Below are 14,674 nucleotides of genomic sequence, written 5' to 3'. Positions count from 1 at the left end.
CATCAAAAGGAATAGAAATAATCCAGAAGCTCTTTCTTTTTTTTAAAATAAGATGCTAAACTGGATCACAACTCCTTTCTCCCCCAGGTATTGGTATGAAAGAAAGAGAACCCCTAGAGCGTTCTCACACTGGTTTCAACAGAGCCTGCGTGGGGAGGCTGCTGGGATGCGGAAACATGTCTGAAGAAATGCATAAGCAGTAAGCCCTCTTCGCTTAAGTTCCACGTCTTTCATAAACCTGTACACGTTGTGTGTGTGTCCACATCTCTTTACATTCTTGTCTTACAACTTCCAGACTCAAACTCCTCTGAAGTCATTATGACAATTCTCAGTGCTCCCCCGAGCCTGAAAGAAACGTCTTCCTCGGAAGACCGGTAACGTCTACAGGGGTGAGGGGTAACCGAGGCCCCGCATCCATCTGGGTGGCGGCAGCGGCCATGCTTTGGGTGCTGGGAGTTAAGCACGGGGCTGCTGTGGCCTCCTCGTCCCTGGCGAATGCAAGTAGCAGCAAATTCCCAGGAGCGGCCACCTCCACGTCCCTACCCATTGCAGCCCCTGGTCTGCAGCCACAGGGGGAAGAGGGGAAGCAGATGCGTTTAGGCAGCGGCCACCTCTCATCCTGCACTGGGTTTACATAATCCCGAGATCTCTGCACAGCCCATGGAGGAGAGGTCACCACTCCTGCTCCACGGGGTGGGGCGGGGGAAGCAGCTGTGCCCAAGGTCCCCCCCGCGGCTCAGCCAAGTTCAGGCCCACTCTCTGTCACACCACGGGCCCCCAGCTCAGGGAGGGGCAGACAGACCACCAGGAAAAGCCAGGCCATCAGTTTCGTTGGGGAAAGAAGGAAAAGGCTACCTGCGAGCGGGGAGGCGGATGCGTACCTGCGATACTAGGCGCGGGCGCAATGCTGCTGAGAGCGCGGCTGTGGCCGGAGGCACCGAGCGGCCAGGCACTCGAGGAAGGCAGCGTGGCGTTCTGAGATGATGGTGGGGAGGACCCTGCAGGACCAAACGCGGCACTAAGACGGCTGAGCCACTCCGCCTGGGCCGAGAGTTCTACCAACCAGGAACCAGTCTCCTCCTAGGCGGCCGTTCTCGGAAACGGCGGAAAATGAGAGTGAGACGCGGCCAAGATCGCGGTGAGATGGGCACGCCATCGCCTCTGGTGCCCACGCCGCCGGGAGGGCCGGGGGGCGGGGGGGGGGCAAAGACCAGAAGCAGAAGACAGTTCCCACCAGAATGTTTACGACAGCACATCAGAGTTAAAGGCTCACACTGAATCTCCCTTCCAAGGAAGATAAAAGTAAAACTACAGGGCTGATACCCATCTTTTCATACCTCCAACAACAGCCACAAAATTGAAAAGCAAAACAAAACTCCAAGCTATCTGTTATAGATCTTGCCGTAAGAAGACAGCACTGTTCCTCACTGGGAAGGTCTCAGGGAGCCCACTGCCCGCATTCTTGCTTCTCTTTTGAACACAGGAGTAACGAGGACAAATACGAGCCAGTAACTGTCAGCGTGAGCTGTTGTGTCCCCAGAACCGCCGTTTCCTGTTGAACACCCCGGCCCCGCTCCTGGGTGGGGGGCCGCCCCTCCTCAGTTCTCTGAGAAGAGCAGGGAGCCAGGGAAGGAGGAGGGGGAGAGAGCGGGGACAGTGTGGGTTCACGCAGGGTGGCTCAGAGCTCTTCTGACTTGGAAAGTTTCATGCCCCGTGTGTGGAAGCTGGCTGGGAGGGACGGGCACAGAACAGTCCGGCTGTCACACATTCATTACCACAGACATTATCTCAAATGACGTGGGCCTCCCCCGGGGCGGTGCACTGAACCACCTCAGGGGTACCTTCTTGGGGTCTACCAGGTGTGTGGCACCTCCCAGACTTGTGCAGTTTACAGCCTGCACAGCTGTTTACAGCTGCTCTGTTCTAACTGACCTCCTTAGAATGTGGCACCAGAGCTAAGGAACATTAAAATTTATTTGTAATCTGCAGGTCTTCAATTTTAAAAAGTGTCAGCTTTACTGACAACCTAACGTTAGTTCCTAAAACCTCTGCTTTCATTTACCAATGAAATGCATCAACCCAAGATCCCAAGTTTACAGACTATTTAATATTTAACCCTACGAGGTACTTCTTTTGTAATTAACACAGGAAGGTACTTATATTTTAACAGTGTGCTAGCTTTGAGATCTTTAGTTTAATAGTGGAATTTGCCCCATGAAGTTATAGTTAACTTTCCTTTTTAGGATCAGTGTGTCAGAAGGCGGCAAGGTCGCATTTTACCATTTTGATAATTATTTGCCTCATAAAGGTTAAAGCTATAACATCTAAATAAGTACTTGGCTAAAGCAAATTTTTAGTATCAAGTTGGAACTTAACACCAATGGCAATAAATAAAAACCAAAAATGTAAATAAAAAACCAACACCAAGTATACTCAACAAAACAGAAAATCTCACCAAAAATATGTAAATTAATAAACCGACATCAAGAGCTTAGCGGCTTTCTGGAAGGCAGCTATGCTCACCACTATACCACCAACGCATGCTTAGCGGCTTTCTGATTCTCCTCCTCCTCGGCTACATTTTCTTAAGTTTTTTCCCTCTATACTTTAGACCAAGCTGATCATTCAAATATACAACGGCTTTTGTGGCTTGGCCCTGAGTAGGGTTGGTCCCAGGGACGTGTTGGGAGCGGCACATGGGCCCAGAGGGGCAGCAGGGGTCTGGCCCTTGCAGTTGACTTCCAGCCCCAGGGCCGTGGTGCTTTTTGTGAACGTATTCTACATAAGGATACATTATTCATTCTGCTCCCTCTCTCAGATAACGAACCAAAAGGTGGGGGAGCAGGGTTCCCCGGGTGTGGCCAGGTCACAGGACAGAGGGGCAGCCGCCCAAGACTCATAACATCCCTGTGCTGGGTGTCCGGCCCCCAGAGGTCCCACCACCCCACTTGAGGCTGTGCTGCTGGCCCTGCTGCCCCACAGCTGAGGTCCTGTCTCTGCCCACTGGATGCCAGCGCCTCTCTGAGGCTTAGTGTCTCTCTACCGTGATGTCCATCTCTGCTTAGCTCTGCCCTCAGGACTCACTGGCCCCCAGGCCGCCACTGTCCTGTCACAGCACCTGCATGCACAGGCAGAGGTGGCCAGCGAAGCCCTGGGAGCCAGGGGACCAGGGGTGCCCATCGGGCTCCGGGCAGGAAGCGCTGCTCTACGCAGAGCAGCCCAGATTCCTCGCACCTCCCCACCGTACCCACACACACACCATGCTCTCGGCCTGGCACAACCCCGTTGCCACACCTGGGGGCTAGGTCCACCTCTGGCTTGTGCTTCCCCCGTTCCTAGTGCCTCCCCTGTTCCCACTGCCTCCAATAGGTTCCATTCCCCACCGAACCACTCCTTTGTGCACGTTGGCGGGGAGGCTGCGACGCCCCTAAGAATAGTGGCACCACCACCTGGAGTGCCTGGCATTGCGCAGAAAGGATGGTCTGAGTTTATGCCACCTCCTATCCCAACCACAGGCCCACGCAGAGTCCTGCCACTTTAAAGAAGCATGAACAGGAAATGCCTCTCCCCCACGGGCCACTCTGGAGTAGGAAACCTAAATGAACGTTTTGGAAACTATCCATGCGGCTTTGTTAGTGTGGAGTGTCGCTGGTAACCTGGCTATTCCTTTCCATTGCTAGGACGCTGGTGAGAAAACTCCACCAGCAGGAGCACTTAGGGAACGTCTTTGTCTGTGGGTCTCAAGGGAAGGCAAGTTACTGCCCTTCTGCCTGCTGCATCTGAAATTATATTTGTTTTGTAATCTCACAGCTCAGCTCATCACTTCCTCCTGCTAGATCCTAAGTCTGACACGGGGTGGGCACAGCTTAGCATCAGAAGTTTGTGCCAGTAAAACAGTCCAGGGGAAGAATTTCAGTCTTTTTACCAGATTGTGTGTGAAGGAAAAACAGACTGAGATAGACAAGTAGAGAGTCAATTCATTTCTAGTTTAAAGAGATTTCAAGTGGAAAACCTTTTCATTAAAAAACTCAATGATTAATACTGTTATTTTATAACACAATGCTCATAAAAAATGACGTTTTAATAAATCCAGCAAAAACACTGAGCCTGAATCAATCTCTGTGTTCCCGTGAGGGCTGCGTAACATCTGACACTGCTTTGGGGGCTAGTGAAGGCCCCTACAGATGTGCCTCGCACTGTCCCCGCCTCACTGCCCCCACCGTCCCCGAGGCCCGAGTGCCACAGCGGCCCCTCACCTCCACTCTTGAGGAGGTAGCGGTTGACATCCTGGATGGTGGTGTTGATGGTGGGCCCGGTGGGGACACTTCCAGGAGTGACGTCTGGGTCATTCTCGGGATCTATGTTCTGAAGTCCTTTCCATGGAACTCCAGGATGGAATTCTGGAAAATTCCAAACATTGAAAATCAAAACATGAGTGTTAGAGTACCTTCACATTGCTTCAGGATCATTTATAAAAATGTTTGCAATTTGCTAAGTAGGTTAAGAGGTACACTTCAGACTTTCTTCAGTAAATCACCAATTCTTTGGAACAAAGTAGGGATCACGGCTGCTGCACTGAGCTCCGAGACAGTGTCCAGACGGGGGGATGCAGCCTGGGCGCCGCCGACCAGACAGAATGCAGCGCCCTTCCCTGTTCTCCTCCCACCGGGCTGACGAGGCACCAACCACGTCCGCCACTGATCTGATAAACGCGTCACCTACGGGGTCAGTGCTTCTGGGATTCTGAGCTCAGGCCCGGCTTTCTCTCGGGCCTAATCGCCCCCCACAGGCCTGAGCACGAGCCGCTCTGCACTGCACAGCAGGGGTGCACGCTCTTACCTGGGGGCCAGTTGATGCTGGAGCCATTTGAGATTTTATCACTGTCAGATTTGGCACGTGACCAGCTATGGGGAACAGCTACAGGAGGGCTGGCTGGTGACTCACTGCTCTGGATTAAATCGTACCGGCCGTAGGAGTCGTCGATGGAGGACTTAGCTGGAGGCCCAATGCTGAGACCTCCAGGGATAGCACCTGGGGGGACAGAAGGGAACAAAGAGTGAACGGGGACCCTGAGACCCCAGTGCCAGGCGCCAGGCCGTGCCCTTCTCTGGGGTGCGGGAGCTGCCAGACTCGGTTTGCCCAGCACTCTCCAGGAGGGAGGGACCCTTCCAGTTACTCCAAACTTCGCCCTTGAAAGACAAGCTCCTTAGGAACTGTTTCAATTTGTAAAGTTAGAATTCTTGATGAGATGCACACACGCACCACGGTGAAGCTCCCTTGGGACAGCCTGAGAGTCCCCGTGCTCAGCTGTGTCCCTGTTGTTCTCTCTGTCTCTCCCCCTCGTCTGCTGCCCTCACTGTGGAAGGACAAACCGGCAGGTGGACTCAGAGGCCTAACCCGACTGCCCAGGCGACTGAGCTCTCTCTGGCCAAGCAAAGTGCCGATGGCACGGGATGGTTTTCTTGTAGAATTAACCACTAGGAAGAAGAGTCTTCTCAGAACGCTCTGATGTCCAGAGGGAATGCTACACCTTATTAAATTTCCTTTCCTGTTTATGCGACCAGGATATTTAGAGCTAAATTCAATGTTTAATAGGAAGACGCCCCCCTGTGGTTATCAGCATTTTTGCTGAAGATTCAGATCCGTCGCTGCACACGGGCGTTTACACCGCTGCTCGGTCTGCGCTGAGCTGGGCCAGCTGAGCTTTCAAGGGGTCTGGCCACTGAGCAGCCGGGACCCTAGGCACTCTGGAACGCAACGGACTGTATATATATTGAACTTCCGAGGGAACACTGGTTTATACCGCTATGTAAGTTTTGCGGGCACAACACTGCATTTCCACCGTCTACACCACAGCGAGCTCACCACCAAAAGCTCAGTTTCCACCCGTCACCACACAGCTGACCCTCTTCCCCCACTTCACTCTCCCCCCGCCTCTCCCCCTCCAGTAATGACTCTGTTCTCCGTATCGACGTGTTTGCTGTTGTTTGGTTTGGCTTCTTGGGATGGAGTATTTTCTTACACAGCTTTCAGCCCTGAACTCTCAGAAAAGAATCGTAGTCGCAGTGACAGGATGAGGGTAAGTGCGAGCAGGACAGAAGCGACAGGCCCCGGCCCTCGGCGCGGACGCACCATGCTTGCTGGGGTTCTGGTCGAGTGGGGAAGCAGCACCGGGTAAGCTGTCCATCGGGCTGGGGTGTGTCCACTGAGGGAGGCGGGACTGGGACTGAGACGGGTCCTTCACCGACAGACCACCAGTCATGTCCATGCTGTTGACATTCATGTTTGGGTTCAGTCCAGCTGAAAATAAAAAAGCCATTAGGGTAACATCTGCTCTTCCTCTAAATCATTACTTTTTAAGGCCCTCCTAGGGAGTCAATCTACGTATTAATTCACAGCCAAATACTTTATAACTTTCAATCCTGGTGGGAAGAAAAGTCCTTTTCGTCTTTTTTTTGGGGGGGTAAGGTAATCAGGTTTATTTATTTATTTTTAGAGGAGGTGCTGGGGATTGAACCCTGGACCTCATGCATGCTAAGCAAGGGCTCTACAGTTTGAGCTACATCCTCCCCTCTCCTTTTTGTCTTTTTAATAACACACGTTTCTAAGAATAGTATTCCTAAATTAGGGTAGAAATGGCACCAAGCAGTCTCTGACTAAGACCAACGATTCCCTTCATTTCACTTGTTTTGGTGCCAGATGTGGTTCTGAAGCTTCTTGGTCAGAGGCCACAGGAAAACAGGCCAAGTCCATACAGTCGGGAGAACTTTCTCTGACGTCGGGGCATCTCACAGAAACTCACCACATCAAGACGAGTTTTTCAGAGAGTGTACTCAGGTACCAACAAATGAACAGGCTGGCAGGGAGGGTTCACGTCACCAAAGCCTGCTCTTTAGGAGTTGACATCAACCTCCTTTAAAGGACTTGAACTACTTCAAAGCGGGGTGCCGCCTCACGCCCCAGCTGGCCCGGTGCGCTGGCTGAGGTCTACTTCTTAGAGCTGAAAGCGGCATGTAATGGAGCTTGTGACAAGGACTGCCACTGAACTGGGTGATGTGTATTAGTTCACTTAACCTTTAAAAGAATCCTATGAGGTGAGTATTCCCACTTTACAGATGGGGAAAGTGAGGCAGAGTGCAGTCAGGCAGGTTGTACGAGTAAGTGGTGAGCTAGCTGTGAGGGGCAGGGAGGCAAGGTGGCAGCCCGGCTCCTGAGTCAGGCTGTAACTACGAGAATGCCCTGCTTCTTAACCCCAGCGCGCGGCAGCGGGCGGGACGCTGACGGAAGGACACAAGGACCAGCTTAGTGTCTGCCAGTTTCACAGCAGAGACACACACCCCAATCACCCATCAGGGAGAACGTGCTCATGTGATCAGAACACACCTCTCCTCCGAGAAGGTGGCCACATCACACAGGAGGGGACAACTGCAGCCCAGGCGCGCCGCCACTCGGCTGGCCGGGCCTTCCTGGGTGCACTGTCCTCTCTGGGACGCTTATCCCCTCCGCCCGCAGCCGCAGGCGCCCCCGCCAGCCTGACAAGCACACGGCACCGCCGCCTGCTCCTAGACTCTTACCGCAAAGTCCAGCTGACCCTCCATCGAGGTAGGGGAGGGGCGCCAACCCTCCGTGCGGTCACCAACTTGGGTATAGCTTTACAGTCGGCCCTCCGTATCCACAGCTTCAACCACCCACAGACCACGTAGCGCCGCGCTGAGTATTTATCGAAAAAACCTGTGTGTAACTGGACCCACGCAGCTTCAAACCCGTGTTGTCCAGCGGTCCACCTGTGCCCCTGTACAATCACCTTCCTGACACATCCCTTCTGTTCAGTCTTCGGTTCCATAACCCGTGCCCCTCCTGGCCAGCCTGTGTGCCCCCGAGGGTGGCACCACGCTGTCCACTGACCTGCGGGTTCTGTGCTGGGCAGGCGCCCTATCGGCTGAACTGGGGGGCTGCACAAATCACGCCCTGCCCTACAGGACTGTATGGACAATCACTGCTCTTTAGAAGTGGCTGCTTCCCGTACGTCCGCACACCTCTCCTGCTCCTGGCGGGGCAGGCTGGAGGGAACCAGGGTTGGAACAAAGTGCAGACTCCACAGCGGAGATGAGATTGCTCTGGGGCGCTCACCGGCACTGCTTGAAAAGATTTTATACTGAGAGTACTCATGGTTGCAGCAAAACTTGCTTTGTGGGAGCCAGCTAGGGTGGCTCCCTAACGAAGGAGCTGAGACAGCCGCTCTGTGGCTCTGGCTGGAACTCACTTCTGACATGCAGCTTTAGACACATGGGGTCGGCACACAGGGACTCACCGAGAGGGTAAGGAGCAAAGGTGTTGGGTGAAGACTGCTGCTCTTTGGTCTGCAGGTCGGGGAGGCCGGGGGCCTGGGGGTGCGGGGGGAAGCTGTCCAGGGCCGATTTGCCTGCAGAGGGGTGCAGAGACAGGTGCGGCGGGGGCGGCGGCGGCTTCATGAGCAGGGCCTGGGCCAGCTGGCGCTGGTGCTGCTGGATCTGCTGCTGCAGGTTAGTGATTGTGCGCGCAACCTGTGGGCGAGACGTGCGCTCAGTGGGCTGGGAGGGGGCCCCCACCGTGCACCCACCTCCTCCCCAGCCCAGGTGGCCGCGAGACCCTAAAAAGGGGAGGCCCAGTGAGAGAGAAACCAAGGACAACGTAAGAGCTCGTGGGCAAGGTCAGGGGAGGTCACAGCCAGAAAATGGGCTGAGCCGTCCGGGGGCGCCTACTTGCTGCTCCTGCTGTCTCATGGGTCCGGAAACGTTACGCTGGGCCTGTAACATCTGCTGCTGGATCTGTAAACGTTGGTACGCCTGGGGACAGAAAGAGAACCCTCAACAGGTTGTAAGGAAGCCACCAACAAACAGTTCGACTTCTGCATATCAGTTAAAAAAAAAAAGAAAATGGCCAGGAATCTCGGGCCCCTTGCCACACTGTGGTTTAAGCGTATTGTGTTCTAAGCTAAGCAGATTGTGAGGCTTGAAGCATTTTTAAAAGGAGGAATGTCTTTCCAAAACCTTTCTAGTGCACAGACTTGTAAAAAGTAACTCGGTCAGTGCCCTGTGGAGTGTTGGTAATGAGGTTTGTCAGCAAATATTTTTTAATTAATGAAGAGATCAAAATTCTTCTGCTTGATTCACGCAAACTAAAAATAAAAAGAAATGAGGAGAAATTTCATTTTTTGGGGGGGGGAGGTAATTAAGTTTGTTTATTTTTAATGGAGGTGCTGGGGATTGAACCCAAAACCTCGTGCATGCTAGGCATGTGCTGTACTGCTGAGCTCTGCCCCTCCATCCAAATGTACTCTTATGATGATAAAGACTCGAGACCAGGGTGGCTCAGACAGTGTGGCAGGACAGTGGTGATCAGCAGCCCTAGATGATCACAGAATGATGAAGGCTAAAGGGCTTTAAGTGCCAGGAGCCACGTGTGACCTCAGTCCACACAGACCCCTGGCCATGAGCCGCCAGCGTGAGCGGCAGATTTTTCCCACACCAGTGCAGAAGGTTTGACCGTTTGCTTTAAAAGTTGGCTGACTTGTCAATTGTTTTCTTACAACATGGATTTTTGGGGACATTTTGGGCAAGAGAGTTTATCAAAACAGAATCTAAACAGAGGTATAGATTATACTATTAGAAATGCCTCATTAATCTGTAAACTAGAGAGGAATAAAACACTTAAGTGGTCCTTATACGCTCTAAAACCTAGCCTTAGGATGCACTGAAACTTCATTTTTCCAATTTTTCTGGGAAAAATGTTAAAATAGTATACCTTGTTTTTAAAGCAGAATACATTACACATAATTCTTTGACACTAAAGGGGCCAATAAAAATTACACATAAAGAAAAGATTCCAGGACATCAGCATGACCACTGGCTCTGCCTCATGTCAGAATCCAGCTGTGCCTCTGACGTCACCGAGGAGTTGGAAGTGTCCTCTGTAGGAAGAGCTCTAACAGCCTGCTTCCTGGTTGTGCCCTGTCCACCCGGGGTCAGTGGCCTCCTGGCGGAAGCCCAGCTGCTGCCCCTTCTCCCAGGGGCCTTACGCCGCTCCCTCGGTGTGAGAGGTCCAGTCGTGGCCTGGAGCCCACGTCCAGGGTGCTGGCCACCTCCCTGCACTGCTGTTGGTCCCCAGGACACCCCCACCCCACCCTGCCACTAACTGGGAAGCTGGACATGCAGACTGGTCAGACACGTGTCTAACAGATGCCAAAGGGTGAGCACCAAGCGCCAGGCCCTCCCGTAAGGAAAGCTTGACATCACGGCTTTGCCTACAGAGGGCCTTTTATTCTGTCTTGCATGACTCATTTTCTAGGAGACAAAGCTGTTGGACAAGACTTCTAAATAAATCAGGTGGCAGCATATTAAAGAAAGAGAGTGGGGTCCTTCAGTGAATATACATCCAGATGCACCTAGGGATACGACGACATGGCATTTCATGGTAAAAGCAATGAGATCCCTGAAAATTAAAAATTCCACAGATGTTAAGTTATAAAACTCAGGAATAATTAGGCTGTATCAGCCTTTCTCAACAGGGATTCTGAGAGAGAATTAAGCCCTAATCTCTAAGGCGTCTACTGAATGTAAGGAAGTGACTTCTGCCTGGAGACGGGTGCTTGTGGACACCACCCGCGGACACTACCTGGTGTTCTGGGTTCTGGGGTTCGGGGCGATCAAGCAGGCCTAACAGTCCGACCCGGGAGACTGCGATCGCCAACGGCCTGCTGGTCACAGAGCTTAGTGAGACCACCCGCAAGGGACAGTGCGCACACTTGAGGGGAGCCGCAGGGACGCCCCCGGCGTGGACGGCGAGCGGTGGGAGCGGGGCCCCTCCTCCGTCTCAGGCCTGCGGCCCGGCACGCTGCCCACTCACCAGCTGCAGCTGGTAGAGCTGGTTCAACATCGTCATGTGCTGAGGGTTAACTGGCGAGGTTAATAGTGCAGGGTTGAGACCAATGTTTTTTGCTGCAAACTGCAAAAGCTGTGCTTGAACCTGTCGACACAAAACGCACCGTTAGTTATTTACTTGGCTGTGTAGCTTTTCAGAATCAAAACTAACTGCATGAAAATCATCTTTGCCTCATGAGTGAACTTCAAAAGCCTTTAAAAACTAGGACCATTTTAACATTAGTCGTTAACTCGCTTTTGCGGACGATGCAGCAGGAAAGGAGGAAGGAAGAAGGGAGGGAGGGACAGTCAGAAAGAGATTTCTTCCTCCAAATAGTCCAGTAAGGAATGAACTTTCTGAGGCGCTGGGCTTCTCCTGCCAGTAGCTGATTTCACATTCTGTCAAAGTGAGAAGAAGTGGGCATCACGTAAGAACCGGAGACGGAGCAGGGGCGGTCTCACAGCGGTGCTCTCACTCCGTCTGAGTCTCACGGAAGCGGGGAGATGTGCGTGTCTCGGACCAGTCCCCGCAGGAGCTCGGTGGATGGCGCCACTGCCGCCGACCAGAGGGCTCGTCCAGGGTGAGCAGTGACCCTTCTCAAGTTTACACGCTCGGGAAGTGGTCTCCCTGGCTCGGAGGACCAGACACTCCTCTCAGGGGGAACTCTGTTAACCTGACTCCCTGTTTAACTGGAATTCACTGCTCTGAGCCAATCAGGGTCCCGACATTGGCCAGTTCAGTGCTTCCCGCCGTGTGCTTTGTAGGTTTACCACAGCGTTTACGCAAAAAGAGCATTTTTTACTTTTATAGTTGTGTAATGGGTCTTAGGAAAATGCTGATTTTTCTATTTATGATAGATAAAGTTTTCTTTGAGAACAAATTTATCTGAATTAAGGCAAATCAATGTAAAGGAAACACATTATGTGACAGTTGCGGGTGGACACGGGCGCGGGACACTCGGGACATGGGGAGTGCTGAGTGTGCGAAGGCTGCTCTCTGCCCTCCAGGAACCCCCCTTCTCCTGCCCTCGCCGGGGTGGCCATGTCACTAGGTGTGGGCAGCAGGATGTGTGTGGATGGGTCCGGCAGCTCCTGGGCCAGGCTCTCCTGCCTCCCCTCCCGTGTGGGGAAGTTGCTGGGGCAGGGCTGCGGTCTTCTGCGCTGTCCCCTGAGAGGGAAGGGCATGTCTGTCTTCTCTACGCCTCTGTATTGTGCGGTCTCTTTGTTGTAGTGGTTTACAGTGTATCCTGTTTAATGAATTTAACTATTACTTTACTCAGACTTCGGCCTCTCAACTCAGTGCACAGATCTGGGTCAAACAACTGTGGAATGATAATTACTTCCAGCTGAGTCTATGACGTCCGATCACAGTCTATTACTAAATATTCTGTAAGGGGTCAGGATTGTAACATTGTAACTAAAAACTCAGTCCAAAGTCTAAAATGATGGACCGTCCTAAAAGTAAACAATATTAATGTGAAAATAACTGATATTACACTTGAGAGCTATTGCACAACAAGATCCTTTTCCTTAATTCTATTTGTCTTTTTTTTTTAAGAATCTCTATGGGAAAAAATGATCTAATACTAAATAATAAACTTAACTAAAAAGTCTACAGTCAGATCCTACTGTATACGGTCACACTGGGTTTGTCGGTCAGCCCTTCGCAGCTGCTCAGCCGGCTCTCCTCCGTCCTAAGCGACAGTTCACTTGCTGCGTTCCTCTGCCCGACCCCGGGGACAAGTCACTGGCTTCCTCTGAATAGTTTTCTCAAGACCAGGACAAAAGTCCATCACTGCTGGTGTTGGGCACCTCTCTTCACTTGGGCACACAGCTCTGCTGGAGGTGTGGGCAGTCTGGACCGTCCCCCGGGGCCGGAGGACCAGCTAGGTGACCACGCGCGCGGGCTGACCTGAGGGGATAGAAACTGAGGCACTTGAGCGCGGAGACTGGGCTGGGAGGAGCTCAGGGGCTGCACGGGCGGCGGCGGCGGCGGCTGCATGGTCCTGGCTTGTGCTGCTCCGCTGCTGCCAAACATGCCCAGATTGCCACTCGGGGTCTGCGGGGAGACGGGGGCCTGTCACAGAGCTGCCACCGGGAACACTGAGCTGGGGGACACGTGATCTCCCTAGGCAGGGAGGCAGAATCACAGCCCCTCCTACCACTCTCAGCCTGCACCACAGGGGCTTTGAACACGTGCTGACTCAACTCAGCACCGACGACACAACATCAGCCCGAGAAGCCTGCCTGTGCTTCTAGATCGCAGAAGCCACACACACAGCGGTTTCAAGGGTCCCGCACGAGGCTACCGTGTTCAAAGAAACTACTCAGACCAGTGCTGGGCACCAGAGCGAGACGCGAGCTGTGGACACTGATGAGTCACAGGGCAATGCTGTCTGGGGATGACTCGCCCAGAGAACACAGCATTTTCTAAAAGGAAATACAGCTGTTCTTCCAACAAAACCTGAAATTGAGTAATGGACAAACTCAGGTAGTTCACTTTGTGCGAAACCTAATAAAATATACTGCAGTCATCCCTTCTCCTCTGCTGGCTGAGCTACCCCCCGGGCTCTGAGCAGACCCTCCTGCTATGGGGCTCACCCCCAGGCCCACCACCGGGCTGCTGCCTCCCCGACCGTGGCATGTCCAGGATGCAGACGTTCCCTGAACTGCCACCGGGGTGAGCAGTGTGAGATGGTGGGGATCCTGCAGGCCGGGGACACCCCGGGTCTCCTGGCAGTGACCTTGGGAGAAGTCTCAGAGCCGTCGGCCTCGGCCGGGAGAAAACCAAGCAGAAGGTGGCTCTGGAGGCGGGAACAGCGTGGTCTGCTTCCGTATCATCTCACTCGAGGGGAGCAGGGGGACACGACACAGCCAGCAGTCACATCTGACTGTGACTTTCACCATCCCCAGGGGGGTCTCCCAGGCAGGGAGAAACGCCAACATCACTCCCTGGAAACCACTGAGAACCCTTGAGAGGTGTCACCTCTACTTCTGGGAAAAAGGGGAGAATATGGTGTTTTCTGGCAGGACAATCATTTGAGAAATGAGGAAGAGGTGGGCACTACCTGGACCTCTGGATGGGCCTGGCCCCTGAAGGGTGCCCTGCCCTGTGTGTCACCCCACACACGGGGAGTGAGTACCAAGCATGCTGAACTCAAATATAGCTCAGTCGCACGTAAACACACACATAATTGTGAAGCATCTCCTACGAGATGGTTGCATGTCAAAAACTGGGTTTAATTCTCGACACCAGTAGCGCTTGAGAGGAAATCCTTACAGTGTTTCAGCTCCCTTTACCCATTCATTATGTCTTAAAATACAGGTGTTAATGAAAAATAAGGTTTATGTCTCAAACACATCTTTTTTAAAGGCAAGTAAAAGGGGCCCTCTCCCAACAGCCTTACCTGTCTAGAAGAATTCAAGTTTTGCATGCCCAGCCCTGAGGCAATCCCGCCCAGGGCCTGATTAGGGAGTGCACTGTTGGAAAGGGGGAGCTTCAGGCTTGGTGAAGGCAAAAATGGTGAAGTCGTGGGCTCTTCCACGAGGCCGCCATCCTGATTGGGGAAAGAAAGCGTGAGCTGTGCGCAGTGCCCGTCCACACACAAAGCACAAAGTTTCCCGGGACACAGAGACGGATGCGGATGAATAAGGAATTAAAAGATCAAAAACGTGTGGACAAGAGAATGGAGAACATGGGCAAAAGGAAGAGGGAAAAAGAAAAAAGAGAAACAGGATTAAGATGCTGTTTTCATTTTAACAATTACTTTACAAAC

The 14,674-nt window shown here is 52.7% G+C and overlaps 1 protein-coding gene across 2 annotated transcripts in view; it reads right to left on the bottom strand.

The window, feature by feature from the left end:
* The window catches only part of TNRC6C (trinucleotide repeat containing adaptor 6C), a 110,640-nt gene that overhangs the window by 7,278 nt on the left and 88,688 nt on the right, over positions 1–14,674 (bottom strand). The window contains exons 11-19 of one of the 2 annotated variants that reach the window (XM_072939684.1): positions 14,306–14,455; positions 12,811–12,957; positions 10,885–11,004; positions 8,742–8,825; positions 8,312–8,543; positions 6,133–6,300; positions 4,840–5,031; positions 4,257–4,400; positions 882–998 (exon numbers count right to left, since the gene is read on the bottom strand). In XM_072939684.1, coding sequence (XP_072795785.1) covers positions 882–998; positions 4,257–4,400; positions 4,840–5,031; positions 6,133–6,300; positions 8,312–8,543; positions 8,742–8,825; positions 10,885–11,004; positions 12,811–12,957; positions 14,306–14,455 — 1,354 coding nt within the window. The remainder of the gene's footprint in view (positions 1–881; positions 999–4,256; positions 4,401–4,839; positions 5,032–6,132; positions 6,301–8,311; positions 8,544–8,741; positions 8,826–10,884; positions 11,005–12,810; positions 12,958–14,305; positions 14,456–14,674) is intronic. The other variant, XM_072939685.1, reaches the window with a different exon arrangement.

The sequence above is a fragment of the Vicugna pacos genome, chromosome 16 (genome assembly GCF_048564905.1).
Source record: "Vicugna pacos chromosome 16, VicPac4, whole genome shotgun sequence".
NCBI lineage: Eukaryota > Metazoa > Chordata > Mammalia > Artiodactyla > Camelidae > Vicugna > Vicugna pacos.
Note: the sequence above shows the minus strand (reverse complement) of the source record. Positions and strands in the feature narration are given on the sequence as shown.